General features: G+C 38.5%; 1 protein-coding gene across 1 annotated transcript in view; it reads left to right on the top strand.

Moving 5' to 3' along the window:
* The window catches only part of WDR11 (WD repeat domain 11), a 55,291-nt gene extending 33,785 nt beyond the window's left edge, over positions 1-21,506 (top strand). Inside the window, 14 exon segments of the mRNA NM_001266829.1 lie at positions 522-669; positions 2,905-3,011; positions 3,409-3,523; positions 4,249-4,420; positions 12,320-12,428; positions 13,367-13,429; positions 14,587-14,652; positions 15,389-15,566; positions 16,464-16,559; positions 17,070-17,235; positions 17,741-17,838; positions 18,286-18,431; positions 19,193-19,272; positions 21,040-21,506. Coding sequence (NP_001253758.1) covers positions 522-669; positions 2,905-3,011; positions 3,409-3,523; positions 4,249-4,420; positions 12,320-12,428; positions 13,367-13,429; positions 14,587-14,652; positions 15,389-15,566; positions 16,464-16,559; positions 17,070-17,235; positions 17,741-17,838; positions 18,286-18,431; positions 19,193-19,272; positions 21,040-21,197 — 1,702 coding nt within the window. The 3' untranslated portion in view covers positions 21,198-21,506.
* The last annotated feature ends 938 nt before the right edge of the window (positions 21,507-22,444 follow it).

Consider the following 22,444-nt stretch of genomic DNA (forward strand, 5'->3'; position numbering starts at 1 on the left):
CCCATCAGCCTCTGTTAGTACATGTGATCATTCCAAGTGCCCTTCTACTCCATACACTTCAGTTCCTGAAATTCAAATGAACATAGCATAGACATAGAGATAGATCATATTATCATTTATGCACACCAAAGAAAATGTGTTGGGAATCCTAAATTTGTGCGCCACCCCATCCATGCCAATCTTACAGATAAAAAGCTTCAGAGATAATGTTGGGTCACTGTACAGCCTCCCTTCTATTGAGAAGAGTTCTATAGCAAAAACCTCTATGAAGTTTATTTCTCTTGTATTAAGTTTAGATCACCATTTTTCTCTGTCCAGGGTAAACTTCCTCTGATGTTGTGACTGTTTAGGAGTGATTCGTGTTTACCCAAAATTAGTTTGGGCAAATATTAGTTTCAGACTTTTCAAAAAATAGTTTTGGACCTCCTCTTAATGCATCTGTACTTTGGGCAAGTTAATTAATTATGGGTATCACTCTAGGGAAAAGAAAAGTCTTTATCTTATTTTTCACCATCCCAAAGCTTGCTGCAGGAGGCAGAAAGTAAATCTGAACTTAGTCAGAACATCTCTGCCCGGGAACATTTTGTATTTACGGATAATGATGGCCAAGTTTATCATCTCACTGTTGAAGGAAACTCAGTAAAAGATAGTGCTCGGATTCCACCAGATGTGAGTACAACCTTAATTAAATCTTCATCAGAAGATTTTGTTTTGTTGGTTCCATATCCAGTGAAGGCATAGTTAAGTTGGAAAACTTCAAAAAAGCCTAATGTAAATAAACTTTACTTAAGGAGATATTATCTTCGATTAAACCTGCTAGAGAATACTGCAGGAGAATAACGCTGTAACTATTTTGATTAAATGTTTACTATGTGCTACTCATTTTTATCCCCATAATAATCCATGAGGAGTTATCTCCATTTTACCTATAACAAAACTGAGAGAGAATAAGTAACTTTCCCAAGGTTACCCAGCTTACTTATATGGCAGAGCAGTGTTTTAAACTCAGGCCTGTCTGACTTCAGTATCTGTCTTCTTTCCATTTCAGGCATTACCCTGAAGGATTTGACTTACAATCTAGTATTATTTTTGGATAATAGTAATCAGGTTGTAAGTGTAATAGTATTATTAACATTTACTAACTAACATATTTCCTTCTTATGGCCTTGTGGAATCTGTAACTAAAGTTTTGCCATTAATCATTTGTGTCAGCATGCATCTCATAGATAGTTTTTAATAGATGGATCATGAAAATGTTTATGTTAACTAATACAGGCTATTATAATGGTTAAATGAAGGCATGAGGGGATTTTTAAAAATATGTATATTTATTTTAAATTGCCATCTAAAAATAGAATGCTCTAGTAGAATGCCAACCCCCATAATTTTATAGGTGGCTTTGGGGTCTCATAAAGTTACAATCTAGATGTTGGCTGTGGCTAGTCTTTTGAAGTGTGACGGGGCAGAAGGATCCGTTTTCAAGATGGCTGACTCACAAGGCTATTGCACATTAATGCTGACTGTTGACAAGGGACCTTAGTTCTTCCTCATGTCCGTCTTTCTGTAAGGCTGCTTGAGTATCCTCATGCATGACAACTGGCCTCTCCTAGAGCACATGAGCTGAGACGGCAAGAAGGAAGTTGCAGAATCTATTATGACCTAGTTTCAGAAGTCTCTTCAAAGGCAACTTCTTAATTAACATTCTATTATATTGTTAGGAAAGTAGATATCTTAAAGTGTTGCTTCATATTATACAGAATTTCATTTCTTTAATATAACTAAGTTTTTAAATTAATTTATTATAATACTGATTTTTAAATCCAGTTTTTGTTTGGTTTCTTGACTATTACCAGAGTTTATGCAGTATTCAGTGTGTATGCTAGTCTACTAATGGTCAATTATTCAAACCACTAGAATTTTCTTACTTTTTACCATGGATACCATTTGAATTTTTATATTGTACAATAAATGCAAAAACAAGATTTCTTTTAATAAATAGCAGTAATATTATTTAATAGCTAACATGTATTGACTACTGCATGGCAGGCATTGCTTTAAGGCTACTGCCTTTATACATTTATTAATATTAGCAACAACTCAAATTTCACGAACTTCTTTATTGACAATAAATCCAAGACAGAAAGGTTAAGTAAACATACCTCAAATCACATGCCAGTTTCAAGCTGGGATTCAAGCCCAGGCAGTCTGACTCCAGAGCCCAGGCTGCTGAGCCCTCCATGATACCGCCTCTAAGCATCTGTTAGAACTGCAAGTTCCTTTCTTATTCCTTTCTTCCTCCAAGTTAGATTGATTATAGCAGCATTTCATTCTGATATTGTGCTTCTTTATGTAGCTTCTGTGCAAAGCTTTCTATGAATTTAAACTGCATATGCCTTTAGTAAACAGCATTTCTTCACCTTCATGATTCCACAGTGTTCCAAAAGGTATCAGTGAAACTCTGGATCCTTTTTTTCAATAGAAAAATCACCACACAATTAGTTATAAAAGAGCTTTAAGTTTCCCTTGGAATGGATTTAAAGGCGGTGTGAGATAAGTTTGAGTAGGCTCTCTGGAAAACCTTCCCTTTACGTCTCTCCTTTTGTTACTTTAATTTCCTTTTTTTTTGTTTTGAGGTATTTGTTCCTCAAAAGACATACCCTCTCTTTAAATCTAGTTCCAGTAACTACTTAATGTCTATCAAGTTGCAATCTCTTATTTCTTCATAGTTGAAATTGATAGGCAGTGTAGCTCTTTGTTAGTGTCTGAAGTCTGTTTTAGGATTTGATGACTAAAAGCATACTAAAGCACAGCCCTTTAAATTAAGTTTTATTAAAATATTTATTTATCATGATGTCTTATACGGCATAGTGAAATTTATGTGTGTTTGTTGCTCTTGTTTTCTAGGGAAGTATGGGTAGTATTACCTGCATCGCTTGGAAAGGTGATACATTAGTGCTTGGAGATATGGATGGAAATTTAAATTTCTGGGACTTGAAAGGCAGAGTATCCAGGTATAAGCCAAGAATGAAATCTTGTTCTTTTGTTTAAAAAAAAAAAAATGACATCTTGATATGGTTCCATTAGAGGCTTGTGACTTGGCAAGCAGGATCAGTAAACTCGTGGAAGTGTAGCTTGGAACCTTGGGTCCCTTCACCTAAACTTGGGAGGATGGAGCTCGAGCCAGTCATTCTTAGGAGATAGTTGTCTGCAAGTGGCTTCTGCAGAAGTCTTAGCTGACCTTAAAGGACAGGCCCTTTCTGTCAGATGTGGCCCCCAGTCCTAGCAAGTAAAGGGTTCTCCCATCATCAGACCTGTCAGAACTGGAAATAGTGAGAGACATTAGATATAGCTTCTGATGACCAGATCTCACTCTACATTGTATTGGTGTTTTTGTCTCTTTGTCTTCAGAGGAATACCTACACACCGAAGTTGGGTGAGGAAGATTCGTTTTGCTCCTGGTAAAGGAAATCAAAAATTAATAGCAATGTACAATGATGGAGCCGAAGTGTGGGATACCAAAGAGGTAGGCCCTCTCCATGAGGAAAAAATGTAAATGGATTGTTAGCCATAGGAACTGTGCTTTGTTAAAAAAAATACTTCTTTCCGATTTAGAAAAGTACTTAATGAGTTTGTCAAGTTTCTCATAACAAATTATTTTCTTTTAAAAACTTTTACTTTACGATGTTTCTGTTCTAAAGGTAACAACTCAAGATTTATTTATTTATTTTATTTTATTATTTTTATTTTTTATTTTCTATTTTGAAGTGGAGTTTCGCTCTTGTCACCCGGGCTGGAGTGCAATGGTGCCATCTCGACTCACCACAACCTCCGCCTCCCAGGTTCTAAGCAATTCTCCTGCCTCAGCCTTCTGAGTAGCTGGGATTAGAGGCACCCACCACCACACCCGGCTAATTTTTTGTATTTTTAGTAGAGACGGGGTTTCGCCATATTGGGCAGGCTGGTCTCAAACTCCTGACCTCAGGTGATCTGCCCACCTCAGCCTCCTAAAGTGCTGGGATTATAGGCATGAGCCACCGCGCCCAGCCGATTTATTTATTTTTTAATATTATCACTGTCTTTGAGACCTTTAAAACGCTGCCTCTTTGTGGAAGGAAGATTGCCAGAGGCTGCCGAGTTCTCAGCTTGCACTGGGCCTTTGCCACAGACTGTCTTCCTTGACCATTTAATCTAGAATAATAAACATCTTCCTTTTCTGTCTGGAAGTGATGCCCAAATTCACTCTTGAAGGTTCAGATGGTGAGCAGTTTAAGAAGTGGCAGAAATGTGACCTTTCGTATATTGGATGTGGACTGGTGTACGTCAGATAAAGTGATCTTGGCTTCAGATGATGGGTGCATCAGAGTCCTAGAGATGTCTATGAAGTCTGCGTGCTTTAGAATGGATGAACAGGAGTTAACCGGTATGGAATCCTAATGATGGGGTCTTTGGAACCTGTCTTTACTTTGCCACAAGCTGCTATATTTTGGGGAGAGAGCTGCTGCTTTGTTTCATTTCAGTCTTATTTTCTTAGAATCTGAGTTTAAGAAAATATATTAAGTTGAAGCTTGAGTGTTTTTACTGCTGAGATGCTGCAGTCTTCGTAACTATAGATGTCAGTTATTCCCAACTCAGGTTTTATAAGTGCCCCTTTTTTGACTCTTTTCTTTGGTTTGTTAACAAGATAAAAGATGTTTACATTTATAAAAATGGCTTACCCAGAATTTAGGTGAACTCATCAGAGGACATAAATCTAGTGATAAGACTGCTGGCTTTTAAATAATGGCCTTACATCTTTTGCAACCATATATCATTGAAAAGTCACTTTGCAAAGTATTCTGAGTATTATGAATTTTGATGCCAATCTGTGACTAGTAAAATGACTAGTCAAGCAGATTAGGAGACTGTAGTATCTTGCTCTCTTTTGTATGGTTGTTTTGATATTGCTTTTTACCAGAATAAAAAACATTTTAGTAGAATATACCCCATATGTGACTCCAAAAAAAAAAAAAAAGAATGGGATGATTGTGAGTGCATCCATTTATCAGTTTAAAAGGCAGCTTTTGGCTGATGAAATACAGTGTTCATCCTTGGAAGATAGTTGATCCTAATTGGAGCAGAGGAGGGAACTTCTTGCCTGAGTATTCTCCCAGCACAACTTTGGTGCACACTCCAGGCTGATACATATAAAATTTCATGAGACTTTTCTGAACCTTTGTAGAGTCAGTATTTGGCACTTCAGACACAGTAAGGTTTTGAAAACCTGGTTTTTCACTTTGTGCTCATGCTTGAGGCCTACCAAGTTGCTGCTGATGTTAGTGGGGCCGTCTTTAGCTTACATTAGGTGTGCTTTGGTGTTTGTCACCGCCCACCCCTGCCCACTGCATTTGGGCACCACCACTTCTTACTGTGTAACTGCCAGCAGGTGAAGCCAGAATTCAAGACCTACTTTCCCGTGTCTGTCCTTGAGTCATTTGCCAGCTCTGGGGAAGCATCAGGATGGCCTCCTAGGAAAGGGCAAGCATTGGTATTCATTTGAAACCTAAAGGTATTGAGGAAATTGAAGGAACTTCAAGGGTGGTTTTTGAAAAAAATTAGTTACTAATTCTAGGTAAAGAAGTGTGGAACTGCAGTCTACATGTTTGGAGAGCTTTTCCTTCACTTCTAATAAAAAATTTGAATCTAAAAAGCTCCAAAGTCAAGGTGTAGCTTGTTCTTAAACTGACTACAGAAATGGAGTCTACCATATTAACCCATGTTCAATACCGTACTTGAACATCTAGCCTGTGGCCAGATTTTAGATCACATGTTTCTTTTAAAATTTTTCTAATATATATTTTTTAAAATTCTTCTCAATCTCGAATGTTATAGCCTCAGCCAGAAAGAGGAAAAAAATCCAAATAGCAATCAGGAAAGGTCAATGCAATTGTGTATTCATTCCACAAATTGAGCTTTAAACTCAGAACAACCCTCAATAAATGTTAAAGAATGAAAACTGTGGTAGTGTAAATGTGAAGTGAGAAAAAAGACATCTGTGTGTTCACCTCCAGATTCATGGCCAATTTGGTCTTGGGGAAAATAAGCTTAATATAGTATATTTCTATTCTGAGGAATTAGAAGTATATTTGGGGCTTACTGACGTGGGATAAAAATAAAATAGGTCATAGACATTGGTATTTCCTATGTTTTCTTCAATTCTCCTTGATAAGTAGAGAATATCATAAAATATTGATTCACATCTGTACATTTTTTTAGAGCAGCTTAGATAGGCCACTTCTTCCTCCAATAAAGAGGGCAGTCAAATTAGAAGATTAGAGTTCCTGTTTTTGAGTTGGAGAACCTTTCTTATCTGCTGCCTAATTTGTCAGGGACATAAAGTGCCATCAAAATAAATCTTAATAGTCTTTTTAGCCACATCTAAAAGGAATGTAAGAGTATGAGATTTGTTTAATAGCATTCTAGTATCATGCAGTTTCCACACCCTTCAAATAGTGTTGACTTGATATCAGGGACTGTTCAACCTAATTTCCTCCCCCGTGTTAAAGGCCACTGCTAAGCACATTTTCCCTAAGTAAGCATATATAGAAGGAAGCTTTCCAAAATCAGATTTATGCACAAACCTTTCCTCTTCATGTGCCACAGCTTTCCGCAGTCATTTTCAGTAATCTTGGGGCGTTCAGAAATGTCTCACAATGACTTGCAGATGAGGGGAGGTCCAGGGATGCTGAACAACCTGGAACGATCTAGTGCAATGAAGAAGTGTCCTGCCCGAACACCAGTAGTGTTCCTTAGCTCTCTTTTTCCCCGCTCATTGAATCACACTGAACAAAATCACAAAATAGGGTCCTTTTCTTCCCAGACTTCCAGCTCACCTTAATGTTGCTGCCTCTTCCAAGTGGTGGAGGAGTAACTTTTTTCTACTGCTTTACTTCTTGGCTCTTTGGTTACTGATTTTCTACATTCCTGTCATGTAGGTAGCTAAAAACCGGGATGTTATGATTCACACCTCACATAACTTTAGCCCAGATGGAGCAGAATCTATGACAAACAGCAGTGATGCTAACTGCTTTTGCGTTCTAATTGTGTAATTTTAAGAGGTGAATGAGCTCTTGCAGGTGAGTTTCTACAGCTGTGAGTTGATCACCTATTACTTTTTCGTGGCTGATCTTTACCCTTCAGAAGAAAGATTTAAATTCACTTGAGGGAGGGAAGTAGTTAGGGTCAGTTTCAGTTTGTTCATGCTCATTGGGATGCTGTCAACAATATTTTGCTTTTGGGGAAATAGCATGTATTTGTTTTTAAAAATAAGATATTTCCCTCCTTTTACTCAGACTTGGTAAATGTTGTCTTGCTTGCATGATGTGAACACTCGATGCTGCTTTCTACGTGAATTCTCTTGTATCTTTTCATTTGTTCATTGATTAAGAAATTACCACACAGCATGAGAACTTTCCTTGAACCATTCCAAGATTATTATGTATAATTAATTTTTTTCCCTGACATTTACCATTTCCAAACATACTGTGATGTAATACCAACAAGTACTACATGAATCTACCTAGAACATACACATATACCATCTAAAACATGAGTGGGGCTGACTTGAGAATTATATAGATTGTCATCTATGAGGGATGAATAGAAAGAAAGGTAAGTAAGTTAGCCACCTGCATCCTTTTCAGTGCTAAGTGTTCAGTGCTTCTGAAGGTAGTTAGATAAGCCTCATTTTTCCAAGATACAATCCTTCCTTTATAGCCCAGATGTAAAAGAAAAGATGACTAAGTAGAAATTAAAAAAAAAAAAATTCAAAACAAAGGAAAAGCTTTAATAAGAATAAAATAAAGTGTTCAATAAGCAAGCCAAATACAAATGATCACCCGGGGGAAAGTAATTTACAAGTCACAGACTGTGTACAGAGGGGAAAAACAGATAAACAAATGACCCTTCAACATATGAAATGATACTCAACTTTATTTATAATAAGAAAAATATTTGACCTCTTACTGGTAAGGATAAAAGAAGAAAAAGAAATTTAAAAAGTAAAATTTTAAAAAGAGAAAAATACAAATTAAAATTGTTTCTTACCTGTCAGATTCAAAAGCTTGAAAATATACTGTGTTGGCAAGGCTGTGAGGAAATAAGCACTCTCATCCATTGCTCACAGTGAGACCCCTGTAGGAAGGAATTGGGCAATATCTAACAGAGCTACGTGCACATTTACCTTTTTACCCAGCAATCCCAGTGCTTAGAATTTAAGATGTACATTCATACATTTTAAGATGTACATTCGTACATTGTGACCAAAATGCACACAAATTTATTCATAGCAAAATTTTGGAAAAAGCCTAACTGCTTAGCCATAGGAGATTGGTTGAATAAATTTGGGGACATCTGCAGAATGGAATAATCTGTGCAGCTGTAAAATAGTGAGGAATAGCTCTATGACCTGATGTGGAGTGATATCCAGGATATGTGTAAGTGAAAAATGCAAGTGTAAAAGAGTATGTATAGCCTGCTTGTGTGCAAAGGTGAATTTTATACATAGGTGCATGCACACATATGTTTGCTTACTAACACACACGTACACAGAATAATCCAGAAACCAATGAGAATAGTTAGAGGATGTAGATGGAAAAATGGAGACTATGGGGATAGCAGTGAAACTTCTCTATATTTGTTATATAGTTTCAAGTTTTGAACCATTTATGTATTTTACATATTCAAAATATACAGTGAAAACAAGGGTGAAAGAAAAAGCAAACCCTAAAATTGAATACAAGACACAGTTGAACCAAACTGTATAACAAATATTGGTAACGTAACTACACACACACAAAAAAAACAGTTCAAATAACTAAAACACAGAACTCACTCACTGCACACCTTTAGTGGTTTATATTCTAAGGACAGAATTGCTAAGGAATGTTGAACTTTACTTGAGTAGCTGACAGTGGCACTAGTAATTCTGAAGCTGTTTTGTGCATGTTATAGTCTGGAACAAATTAGTAACGAAATTGCAGTTTTTGGGAACCAGGGTCTGTGCTGATAGAAAGGGAGATGCAGATGTGAAGTGGCGGTGGTGGGAAGAAACACTCCAAGGGTGGATTTGGATTGATAAAAAATCATGACTTCTTGAACATGTATATTCCCTGGCTCTGCTCACAGAGAGTTTTCTTGCAATGACACTCAATGGCAGTGAGCACACATAGCACCCAGATTTTACTTTGTAAATTCCATTTCCAGGCTAAAAGGAGCCAGAGGTCCTTGGACAAAAAGTTTATTTCAGGACAGAGGCACAAAAAGTGCAAGATGGGTCTGGGGCATCTTGCGTGGTGCCGGAACTCAAGTAAGGAATTGAAAAACCGAGGAGGACCTGACATAAGAGGCTTCTCCTGTCAAATTGGGGGTAGTCTGAGCATCATGTAAACTAATGGTGGTATTGATGTAAGTGCAGAATACCAAAGAAACCCTCACTCAATAGTAATAGTCACAGTAAGGAAAGGGGAAGTGGGCAAGAAGCAAAAGCTCAGGTGGACAGAAGAATGCCAGCTGACGAATGCAGAAATAATAAGATGAGAAAGTCAGCAGTTTGCAGCCCCTGATACAATAATTAATTCAAACAAGGATCACTTGTGGATGTCAGATCACTGAATAAAAGGATGTTTGAGAATAGGAAATGCAATCTGACAGTATTTCCCCCACATGTTACTTACTAATTAATTATATAGGGGGGAAGGTGCCCTGATAAGGAAGTTCTGGTGAATACCCCTTATCTAGAGGATCAGAGTTAGTGTTTCCTGTAACCAGACAGCTAACATGTTCCTTCTGGTGCAATGCAGTGAAAAGTACACAACATCCTTTGTTCAGACTCTGCCAAAAATGTTTAACCTGAGTCTGATAATCAGAAAACAGAGAAGTTAGAACGTAGGGCATTCTCCACAGCTGCTGACCAGGACTCCAAAAATGAAAAGGTCATGTAAGGCCAAAGCCAAAAGGGAGGAGGAGCGTTCTAGATTGGAGTAGACTAAAGAGACATGACAATGCAGTGTACCAGCCTTGACTGGGCCCCAGATTTTTAAAAATAATATAGCTCTCAGGACATTTGGGGAATAACAAGGGACTTTTGAATTTGGACTGCATTTTAAGTGATTTTACTGAATCAATGTTAAAATTCTTGGGTGTGAAAAAAGTATTATTAAAAATATTTCCAATCACTTTCTGGCTTTTAAATGGAAAAGTCCACATAAAATATTTTATGTATAATTTAATTTTTATTTAACTACATAGAATGAAGTTTTCTAAAGCAGAGCTTTCCAATAGAAACATAATGTGAGCCACATATGTAAGTTTAAATTTAAGTATCCACATTTAAAAAAAAAAAAGAAATTTATTTTAATTAAAATGTTATTTAAGCCAATATATCCAAAGTTTTATTTCAACATATAATCAGTATTAAAAGTTACTAGTGAGACATTTTACTTTTTTTAAAGTATTCATTCTTCAAAATTCAGTGAGTATTTTACATTTATTGTAAAATAACTTGAATTGCCCTCTAAATTTAGAGGACAAATTTTCAGCAGAAACAGTCAAGCTCTATTTAGATTTTATGAAATTTTCAGTTGAAAACTAGTAATGTATTCAAGTTGTTTCAAACATACTTAAAAGTTATTCAATGACTGAATCAATAATCACTTTTTAAGTTTAAATTAAATAAGACAAACATTCATTTCTTTAATTATACTAGCCATATTTTAAGTGACTATCATATTGGATATAATACTGGATAATTGCACAGTCTAAGGTTGATGTGGATCACTGATAGGATTTGGCTCTGTGTCTCCACCCAAATCTCATGTCAAATTGTAATCCCCACAGGTCAGGGGAGGCAGCTGGTGGGGGGTGATTGGATCATGGTGGCAGCTTTCGCCCTTACTGTTCTTACAATAGTGACTGAGTTCTCAGGAGATCTGATGGCTTAAAGGTGTGGCACTTGCCCCCTCACTCTCTCTCTCCTGCTGCCATGTAAGATGTGTCTTGCTTCCCTTCACCTGCCATGATTGTAAGTTTGCCTCCCCAGCCATACGGAACTGTGAGTCAATTAAACCTCTTTTCTTTATAAATTACCTGGTCTCAGGTAGTTCTTTACAGCAGCATGAAAACGGACAAATACAGTCACTTAAATAAGCCAACGGTATTTAGCTGTTTATAAGTTTGTGTCATTTTACATAATTGTATCTATTCAAGGGATCCATGGATAAAGCCTGTGCAGGATTCTGGAGGGGAGTTGGTAATAAGGCCGAGTTGTAACAGCCAAGGCAGCCCTAGAAAATTAGAGCTAAGGTCGAGTCCTATAGAGTATAGGGTGGTCAGAGCAGAGCTGCTGGGCATTGCAGCCTTTAGGTCTTCTGCTGCTTTGCACTGAAACATGTTGACAACTAGGCAAATCTTGTTTGTTAGTGTTCTAAGTAAGCCAGCTGCTGGATGTGGGGGATGCTAGGGCCTAGAGTCTAAGAGGATAGCCCCTGTGTTCAAGGGCTGCCATTATAAGTGAGACCTGGGAATGCTAGTGATCACAGGTGGCCTGATCCCTTCAGTGACATACTCAAGGTTGATAGGCCATGTTAATTGAATAGTCTCAGAAAAACAAAAGTACAAAAGGCACATACAGGTAAATATATTTATTTTTAATATTTAAAAATAATGAACTTTATTGTTATTTGTTGAGTCATTGCATTGAATCCTTTATTCAAGTAGTACCAGAGTTGTATACCACACAGGATACTTAAATTTAAAAAGGGAAAAGAAGGCCGGTCGTAGTGGCTCATGCTTATAATCCCAGAACTTTGGAAGGTCAAGGTGTGCAGATTGCCCAAGGTCAGGAGTTCAAGACCAACCTGGACAACATGGTGAAACCCCATCTCTACTAAAAATGCAAAAATTAGCCAGCCATGGTGGCGGGTGCCTGTAATCTCAGCTACTTGGGAGGCTGAGGCAGGAGAATCGCTTGAACCCAGGAGGCGGAGGTTGCAGTGAGCCAAGATCTCGCCATTGCACTCCAGCCTGGGTGACAGAGCAAGACTTTGTCTTTAAAATAAAATATAAAATAAAATAAAATAAAATGAGGGGAAGAAGAATATGTTAATCAGATTTGAATGCAGAGACTCTCTGCTCTTGGCTTGTGTTTCTAAGCAGTGACTACATTGAATATATTCTCTCAGTTGTTCCAGATTTACCTGTTGCTCTCTGTAAATGATTTACAGCTGAAGCTTCATTGTAATGTAAAACTTCATTTTATTTTTAAAAACTTTTCTTTGTTGTCTAGAGCCTGTGTGGTGCCCCTATCTGCTTGTTCCAAGGGCCTCCCTTGCCTTGAAAGCCTTCTTATTACACCAGCCTTGGAATGGACAGTATTCTTTGGACATTTCTCATGTGTAAGTTTTTTCATTTTTCTTTTTCTTTCATAATTTACTTGGGGTTGAAGGACACCCATGAAAGTCAGCCATGGCCTGTACTCCAGCATTTAAAGGGAATGGAGCCTTTAAAGCCAAGAGAAGGTAGAGACACTACAGAATTGCCAGGCTGCCTCTGGGTTCTCAGGGGCCTTTGTAGAAGTGTGGGTCAGTGAGGAGCTGTGAGGGCATGTATTGCTCTCAGGTGTCTGTGTGCTTGTCTTATGGTCTGAACATGGATGTGTCATGATGATGAAAAGGATGCGTGTGAAGAGGGCAATGGAAGCCAGGGGAATTTGGAGCCAGGCACATTCTTTTTAAAAGCAGCATCATTAGCTGCAGGGGTATACTGTGTCTTATAAATCTCAATATTTGCCTCATTGCAAAAAAATATTCACAGAAACTATTAGTGATTATTAATTAAATTCACAAATATTACTGAACTCCTGCCATGTGCAGCACGGATGGGGCATTTAAAAGTAATGCCAGGAAGTGTCTGTTCTCCAAGCACTGTCTCCTCAAAATACTCATTCTGCAGAGTTTAGTGAATGCGCAGATTCCTTTAGTTATTGCTGAGTTCTTCATTAAAAGGAATCTAACCTGATAGATTTTAAAGCCTGCTAATAAATTTCCTGGTTTCTTGAAAGCCAAGGAGACTTTCTTTACTCGTTTTGTTGTTTTTGACTCAATAAGATACAAGCAGATATTAAAGTTGATTGGTGAGGTCCTGAGTAGATTTTTGTTATTTTGGTCTATCACCAGGTTTTTAACCAAGAACTACAAAGAAGATTATCTCTATATTAACACAACTTTTTTGAGGTGAAGAAATACATGGTTTTAAGTGAAGAGATAATGAACTCATTCAAAATCTTTTCTTTACAGTGACTATAATGAACTCATTCAGAATCTTTTCTTTACAGTGACTATCCAGAAAATGAAGAAATAAAGAATCTCCTCCAAGAGCAGTTGAATTCATTGTCTAAGTAAGCACTCCATGTTTTATTAAAAAATAGGAATATGAGAAAGAAAAATATAATTCAACTTTTCAAAATTAAAATAAGTTATGTTTTAGAAAGTATTAATGGCCCAAGAAGAGACCATTCTGTTTACAGAGGTTTGCCTCCCTTTAGAGTCTGTTTTGCAGAAAAAGTACTTAGTAGTTACAGTGAGAGAGCATCTGTCTTCACCAAGTTCATGAGCACCAGCTGCTCCGGTCTCACATTAGGGCAGGACTAGATGCATAGTGTGAGCGTCCTTGTAGCTCAGCCTGCCTCTGCTACAAACATCCATGAAGCCTCACAGTGGGAGACGAATCGCAGGGTGATTCTGGGTCTGCTTCCCGCTTCTAAAATGAGTTCTCTGTGTCAGGTGCTGGTGTGCACAAGTCTGGCTAAGAAATGAATGTGCTCCCTAGAGCCAAGGGCATTGAACAGAATGTACTGGGAATAAGAAAGGAAAAAATATGGGCCTACAGGGAGTTCTTGGGGAAAGCATAACACATGTTCGCAGTCTAGAATCTATTACATATAATTATAGTATTTAACAAATTAAACGTGAGATTTTATTGATGGAAAATTCAAAATAATTAGTTTTTTCTATGCAAAGATTAACATTTATGTTTAAATGAGAAACTATAGATTTAAAGAATATCTTCCTGCCTGATTTGTGAATATTAAGTATTTGACTATTTTAGAAACATGAATTTATAAAAGCACTAACCATTTTTCCTTAGATACTTTGTTTTTGGAATAGTTTCAGAATAAATTACGAATGTCATCTTCTTTAAAGTATTTACTGTTCTTGATGATTAGCAAAATGACTTTGTCAACAATGGCATTCTTGTTCCAGTAGTTAGGCAGCTGATACTTTCAAAAACTGTTGTAAGCCTATAAACCAGAAATGAGAGCGCTGCAGCTCCCTGTGGTGGCCAAAAGCTGCTACTTCTCCAAGCCTTGAGAACACTCTCAGCCCCCTTCAGCTTTTATGATTTCAGTGTCATAGTAAAGTACCTTGTTTTGTGTAAATTCTACACATGTTATTTGACTGGAATTTTTCATTTCAAGAGTATATTGGTCAACCCCCATGCTTTATTGTTTGATTGAAAACTTTTGTCTTACTTTTGTCCGGATTCCTTCCGCAGTGAGATAAAGAAACTGTTGCTTGATCCAGAATTCACTCTCTTGCAGAGGTGCCTGCTTGTTTCAAGGTAATATTGTTTGATGTATTCTGTATAAGGATTTCAAGTCAACTCGTTTTTTTTAAGGGTTTTTAGTTACAAACACTTAGATTTTAGAAAAATGTATCAGTTCATCCTTTAGATTTAACTTAAAATAATTTTGATAGTAGTAATAACAAATCGGAAAAAAATCAAATTGCATTTAAAATGTGAGATCTAGGCCTTCTCTCTGGAAAGCACTCCCTCCTACAGCTTTTTAAAATATGTGTTTTAAAATATCAGATACAAACTGCATATATTTAAATATAACAATAAATTATATTTAGAAGCAACAACCTGTATATCCTGACTTACAGTAGAGTTTGTCACTTGTAAAAAAAAGACTCCTCTCCCTACAGAATAAATAGCACATTACTTTCATACCTTATCTAGCCAGTTATCCCAGAAGAACTTCTTCCTAATGTGAATCAGTGTCCCACATTGAAAGGTATGCTAATGGCAAACCAGGTAAATAATTGTTCTTAACACAGAACGGAAAGATGTTGGGGTCTGAAGGGGTCCTATGAAGTCAGGTCTTTGTATTGTTGGAGGCCCAGTAGCAGGGCTGGAGAACTTGCTGCCTCCCCCTTTCACCCTGCCAGGCCCCATGCCAGTATCCGAGTGGACATGTGACAACACTCCCTTCCAGTCCTTCAGTCTACTCTAGCAAGCCATCCAGGCCAGGTGTGCTGCAAGTGCAGTTGAAACGTTGCTTCATCCTTGCCAGGCTCTATGGTGACGAATCGGAGCTGCACTTCTGGACTGTCGCTGCCCACTATCTGCACAGCTTATCCCAGGAAAAGTCAGCCAGCACAACAGCTCCTAAAGAAGCTGCTCCTCGAGACAAACTAAGCAACCCACTGGATATATGCTATGATGTGCTCTGCGAAAATGCCTACTTTCAGGTAGTCTACTTCACATAGCAAAAGCTTTAGAGCTGTCATCTTGATTACTTATATCTTTGTCAATATCTTAAACTTGGGAAACTTTCAAACTAAGTTACTGTTCAGTAATAGAAATAAGCCCTTGAAAATTAGCTGGGTGTGGTGGCACGTGCCTGTAGTCCCAGCTACTCAGGAGGCTGAAGCAGGAGAATCACTTGAACCCGGGAGGTGGAGGTTGCAGTGAGCTGAGATCATGCCACTGCATTCCAGCCTGGGCAACAGAGCAAGACTCTGTCTCAAAAAAAAAAAAAAGAAAAAAAAAAGAAAGGAGGGGAGGGGAGGGAGGGAGGGAGGGAGAGAGGAAGGGAGGGAGAGAAGGAAGGAAAGGAAGGAAAGGAAGGAGAGGAAGGAAGCCCTTGGTACATTTGCATTAAAAAAAGCCTGATTCAGGATTTGAAAAGCTCATAGGCAATTACTGAGTTTTTTACTAAGCATTAAAATTTTATTATTAAACAGTCTTAATTGTTTAATTTGTCTACATTTTTAAGTTAGCTTCATTTTAATTGTCATTAATTTTCTATAAATAACAAATACTTTATACACTTGAATTGAATTTGCTGTTCGCATCAGAATTTCTTTAACCTCCTGCAGAATGCTTCAGTGCACATAGGTTTTTATGCAGCTCTACTTAAGCGCCAGTTTCTGTGGGCAGGCAGGCATGCATTCAAGCAATAATGTCTATCAACATTTTTTCTTTCCAAATTCTTCTTAAATATTTGGAACGCTATAAAGTTGATTATTAACCTGAAAAGGCAAAGTAGTTTATTAAAGTGATCTTATTAAGTACAGTAAAATTTAAATAATTCCAGACTCTCATAATCCAGGCTTAATTTTTCTTTTTTTTTTTTCCAATTCTAGAAATTTCAGCTAGAAAGGGTTAATCTACAGGAAGTGAAACGGTCAACTTACGATCATACAAGGAAATGTACAGACCAGCTCCTACTCTTGGGTCAAGTATGTGAGTTTTTGTAACTCTTTACATGCTTCATTAAATTGCTAGTTAATTAGTATTTCAGAGCAATATATCTGTATGTATATATCTCATAGTATTTTCCCCTTGAATGTACCTCCTTCCCTATAGACAGTTCAGGCTTTCTTTCAAAATAATACCAATAAACTTCATAAGAAAGTAAAAACATGTGGTTAACCAGCTTGTAATTTAGACTTCCATAATGTCCAGTGGAGCCCAGCTATTTGTTTTGTTTTTTTGTGTGTGTGTCCGAATTCACTGGTGCAAAGCTAAAATAGGCAATTACTCGAGCACCTAGATACACCAGACTCTGGCTTTGTTTGTCTCAAAATAGTAGTGTAGCACCTCTGTTTAATTTTTGTATTTGTAAACAAAATATTCAATTGCAGTTTTTGACAATGAGTGTTTTCCTTTAGTTTTCCACATTATGAATTTTAAAAAGTTATGTTGGAGGAAAATGTTCTCGTAATTAGAAAAACCGTTTCTCTTACTAGACAGACAGAGCTGTGCAGTTGCTGTTGGAAACAAGTGCAGATAACCAGCATTATTACTGTGATTCACTGAAAGCCTGTTTAGTCACTACTGTCACCTCGTCAGGCCCCTCTCAGAGCACCATTAAGTTGGTGGCGACGAATATGATTGCCAATGGCAAACTGGCAGGTAAGGCACACATGATATATTTGTCATCTCTCTGAAAAATGAGACCTTGTTCCCAGCAAAGTATTTGATTAGTAGGGACATTTCTTTCTTTTTTACATATGCTGAAGAAAAAGAAGAATGATTGCTACCTATAAATCAGATGACTATAATTGTCTAAACCAGAATTAACTGTTTACACTTTTCAGAGTGAAAGGGGGCTCTATTAATAATTGCTGAGATAATAGGCATAAATCCAACAATCCTAGGCAAGCCAGAACAATAAAACCTGCGAGAGAACTATGCTTTCCCTACTTATTCTCCAGACTGTATTGTGCTTCCTACCCTGGTTACTTGAGTAATAACAGTAAAACCCTGAATATTATGTTTCAAAATTTAAATCAAGCCTGTCTTCAGTAGGTATAAAATGGGCAAGACTAAATAAGGTCAAATGGGGATTTAACTTTTTAATGACTTCTCAAAGAAAGAGCTGCAGTGTCACTTGAGGGGGTGTGCGTTTGTCTTTCAGAGGGCGTTCAGTTGCTCTGTCTGATAGACAAGGCTGCAGATGCCTGTCGCTACCTGCAGACATACGGCGAGTGGAATCGGGCTGCATGGCTGGCGAAAGTAGGTGGTTCCAAGTTTCAGTAGGTGCCCTCAACATTTGGGATAGAAAGTTCAGTCCTGAACTTTGGACTTACGACTTTGAAACATTTTTTGGGCTGCAAAGCTGCTTTGCAAATATTTTCTTGCAACCTTCATCCTTTTCCTATTCTTTATGAGTGTAAATAGCATTACTTATTTAAAAATGGATCTTGCATTGGTAGCAATTAAGTAAAAGCAGCTGCCTCCTCTTCCTCCTAGAGTCTGAGCCTGAACTACAGTCCAGAGGTATTGGGTCCTGTAGGCACAGACTTAGCATCATTCAGGGTGTGCAGCAGCTTCGGGGCAGTGTTCTAGTCAAGCAGAGCCTAGCCTGTGTTTCATAGAAACAGATCTCACTTTAACGGAATTATTATTTTTTCTTTATAGAGCGCAGGATGTTTTTGTTGTTAACACAGGCATCTTTCTCAGGTCCGTTTGAATCCTGAGGAGTGTGCCGACGTTTTAAAGCGGTGGGTTGACCACCTTTGTTCTCCACAAGTCAATCAGAAATCAAAGGCTCTCCTGGTCCTCCTCTCTCTGGGCTGCTTTTTCAGCGTGGCAGAGACGCTTCACAGGTAAACCGAGAGTTCACATGGGCTGCTCAGGACTGCCCGTGAGCAGTCACTTCATGTTCTCTCGCGGTTCTAGCAGGTGGTGGTACTCAATGTGAAGTGAAAGGAGAAGTATACATTTCAGGTTTGTCAAAAAACCCAAAGGAGAGTGGAACTGTCCATGTTCATTACGTCTTCATTTGGTCTGGGAGCTATGATAGTTTCCTACTAATATGCTGATCAAACCTAACAGGCACCTAGTAAAAAGGAATTTAAAAGTCTTCAGAGAATTGGGGTCCATTCAGCTTTGACTAGAGCAACTGAGAGGAGGCCCAGAGAGCAGGGGGAGAGGTGACAGAAGGCATGGTGAGGTGGAGACATCCTGTCTGAAAATCTGGAAGAGGAACAACCATCACTAATTGTGGAGCATTTCATTTATTCAAAACTAAGGGAGGTAGATTAAGGAAATATGACAAAAGATTACTTGTCAACTCTGGATACTGGGTACATGGGCACTTGTCATCTCTGTAGATTTTTGTGTATTTAAACTATTTCACAATTTTTTAAAGTATTAATTTTAAAAAGCTTGGGTTTGGAGATGTGAGTATTCTTCCCTCCTTTTTTTAATAAACCAGGGCTTAGAAAAGTGCTTGTATCTTAATGTAGTACGAAGGTTTCCAGGGAAAATGTGTAAATGTCTTTATACAGAAATATACCCTTCAGTGGTGCTGCCCACCAGTGACATAAATCACAAAGCATAACTCTTGTTTTGTTCTGTTGAGCAGCATGCGATACTTTGATAGAGCGGCCTTATTTGTGGAAGCTTGCCTCAAGTATGGAGCATTTGAAGTCACTGAGGACACAGATATCCTTTGCAAGGTTTTTATAGTGACGAGGAAGAAAGTGACATGCATGGGTTTTGGAATTTCCCTTAGTTGTGCTGCCTGGACAGGAGCTATATTATGTTGTGAAAGATCCATGTTCTGATTTTCTGATTCACCAAAGCCAGGAAAGAGGGAGAAATTAGAGGACAAAGAATCAGAAAAGAAGGTGGCTGCACCGTGGGTGTCAGCTTTGACTAGAATGGAGGGAGGCAGGAAGGACTATGCAGGACAGGGCCCCCAAGTCTTGTTTGAACTTTAAAATAAGATGAAGGAATGATTTGGGGAACAGGGAGAAGGACTTGGTACTTTCAGATAGTACTTTTTCCAGACCAGGCATTCCATGGAATACATCTTATATATTTATCTAGAAAAAATAAACTGGAATAACTAAAAAAGACTCCCACGATCACCTCTAATGACAATATGCTATGGTACAAAATACAGCACTTAAAGAGGGGTGTTGCTCAGGCCAGCCACCATGATCCACCCATCAGCCGCAACATTTTATTTCTTCTAAATGTCACTTGAGCAACATCGGTTTCTTTGAAAAGAGTGAACTTGAGAATGCAACTCCCAGGACCAGAAAAGAATGAACTTGGGCCAGTGCTTGTGTGGCCCTGCTGCTGCTCACTACACTTTGCTTCGAATTCTTAAATTTGCTCTCATTTCTACATGGCAGCTACTTGGTTCTCTCTCTCTTTCTCCCTCTTTCTCTCTCTGTGTGTATATATATACACACACACACATATATACATATATATATATATATATTTTTTTTTTTTCTTACAGAAAATTAAACTAAGACTAAACTAAATTTTTTTTTTCCTGTTTTTGAGGCAAGGTCTCACTCTTCTGCCCAGACTGGAGTGAGTGGCACAATCATGGCTCACTGCAGCCTTGACTTCCTGGGCTCAAGCAATCCTCCCACCTCAGCCTCCCCAGTAGCTGGGACCATAGGTCCACACCACTGTGCCTGGGTTTTTTGTTGTTGTTTTGTTTTGTTTTGTTTTGGTAGTGATGCAGGTCTATGCTGCCCAGGCTGGCCTTAAACTCCAACTCAAGCGATCCTCTCACCTTGGCCTCCCAAAGTGCTGAGATTACAGGCATGAGCCACCCAGCCCTACACTGAAAGTTTTTTTTTAAATTAAACTGAAGCCTGAGCCTACTCAAGATCATGTACCTAGTCATTGGGAAGGTGACTGGTTCAGTGTATCCATTTTGAGGATCAAAGCATCAGCACAGAGTACCCAATAGGCTGTTTAAAAAAAAAAAAAAAAGTTTTTAAAAACAATAGGCAGGCCTTTCTAAAAACCCAACATCCAGATATAGGGAATGTTGAGAAATAAATATCTGCCCCCAAACTGCCAGCCTCTCACACTTTCAAATGGAATGAGGATATGCAGGTTGAGTTTCTCTTCTCATATCATTCATCTTCCAATCTTTAGTTGAGTGTAGGTTGTGGGAGAATCTGGAAGGATGTTGGTTGAGTCCTCTGGAAGGAGAAGCTTTGGCCTCAGCTGATGCGAAAGGTAGTGATTGTACAGACTGAGATATGGCCTCCTATAGCCGGGAATCACCCTCCGCCTACAAAAAGGCTCCTGTGTTCATCCTGTGCTGCCCGCTGTGGACACCAGGTCCCTTCCGAGCAGCCAGCAGAGCAGACGCAACTCACCTTTCCTGTTTCTAGGAGCCTGTGCGGAGCCTCATCACAGCCCTTTTTACTCTTCTTTTCCTTAGCTGTGGTTTACAGAAACTTATCACTGCTGTATATGCAGATTATGCCAGGAGTTTGAAGAACCTCGGTTTTAAGCAGGGAGCCGTTCTCTTTGCTTCAAAAGCTGGAGCAGCTGGCAAAGACTTACTAAATGAGCTTGAGTCCTCCAAGGAAGAACGCATCGAAGAGTGACAGCTTAATAAATTCCAGGGAATCTGACCTGGAAGGCAGATGGGAGGGGGCTGGTCTGACTGTGGTCACCGCCACAGTCCAGGATGAAGAGGAGTACAGGGTCCTGTGAGCTGTTTGACCACTGTTCTAAGGCTATGTGTGCCCAAAAGCACATGAGCGTCTATGTTGGGAGTAAGTTTGTATCCTGTGTTGATCTCAGAAAGAATGTGAATGCTTAAGATTTTGAAAGTATATAATATTTTATACTTTTGGAGAGAGCTTTAAGAGTCCCTGGAAATACTTTCTAATTTTTTTAACTTAAAATTCAAGAGACTGAATCACTTTTCTCATTGATTAAATGTAAACATGATTGAGAAACCTATAGTAAATGAAATTTGTGAGATGTTTTCTCAAATATATGCTGCGCCTGTACTTATATACAGTCTTTCAAGATACAAACAGGACAGAAACATTTAAACTAGTATTAAAGATAGCTTACCAAAGCATTTTTGTTTTCTTACCTTGAAAACACAGAACTGTTAATTCCTTGGTTTAAGCAGTCACTAAGTTTTGTAACTTCAGGCTCAGAGGCTACAGGAGGTTTTAATATTTATGTTTAGTTCGGTAGGTGAGGTCTTTGATATTTTGAATTTTAACTCCTTTTATGATACATCACAGTAACCTCATTTTTGAAGTATTTGTACTTTAATGTTCTCTCTGTTCTGATAGTTGAAGTATGAGATGTAACTGTTATAAATTATTGCTGAAAACGTAAATGTCTGTAACTTACAAACATGATAAATAAATAAAAACTTCCCTCCAGGCCTTTGTGTTCTCTGCATTGCTGTGCATGAGGCCAGGTGATGAGCTGGCTCCTCAGGCGTCATCTGGTCACCCAGCCTCGAAAGCCTGGCTGCTCCTGCTGTATCCAGAGAAACCTGTATGTGGGAATCCTATGAGTACGGCACAGGGCAGGAAGGACACCCACACCCTAGGCAAGTCTACCTCTGAGTTCCCGGGTGGGAACGTGGCTTAGTGCACTTGGAGATGAGGGCGTGAGCATTTCTGTCTTTTCCCTCCTGAGCCTGTTGGGTGACACATCATACCCACCAAGAGGTACAGTTTTTAAAGAGAAGCATAGCCTCTTTCTACCCTTAGACCAACCAGTCTGACACCCTCTGCCAAGGAACTGAGCTCCATGGAAAGGAAGGCCTGTCCCAGGAATACTTGTCCCCAGCTCGGTGCTTTGGCAAGCGGTTCTGTGTCCG

The sequence above is a fragment of the Macaca mulatta genome, chromosome 9 (genome assembly GCF_049350105.2).
Source record: "Macaca mulatta isolate MMU2019108-1 chromosome 9, T2T-MMU8v2.0, whole genome shotgun sequence".
In the NCBI taxonomy this organism is placed as follows: Eukaryota; Metazoa; Chordata; class Mammalia; order Primates; family Cercopithecidae; genus Macaca; species Macaca mulatta.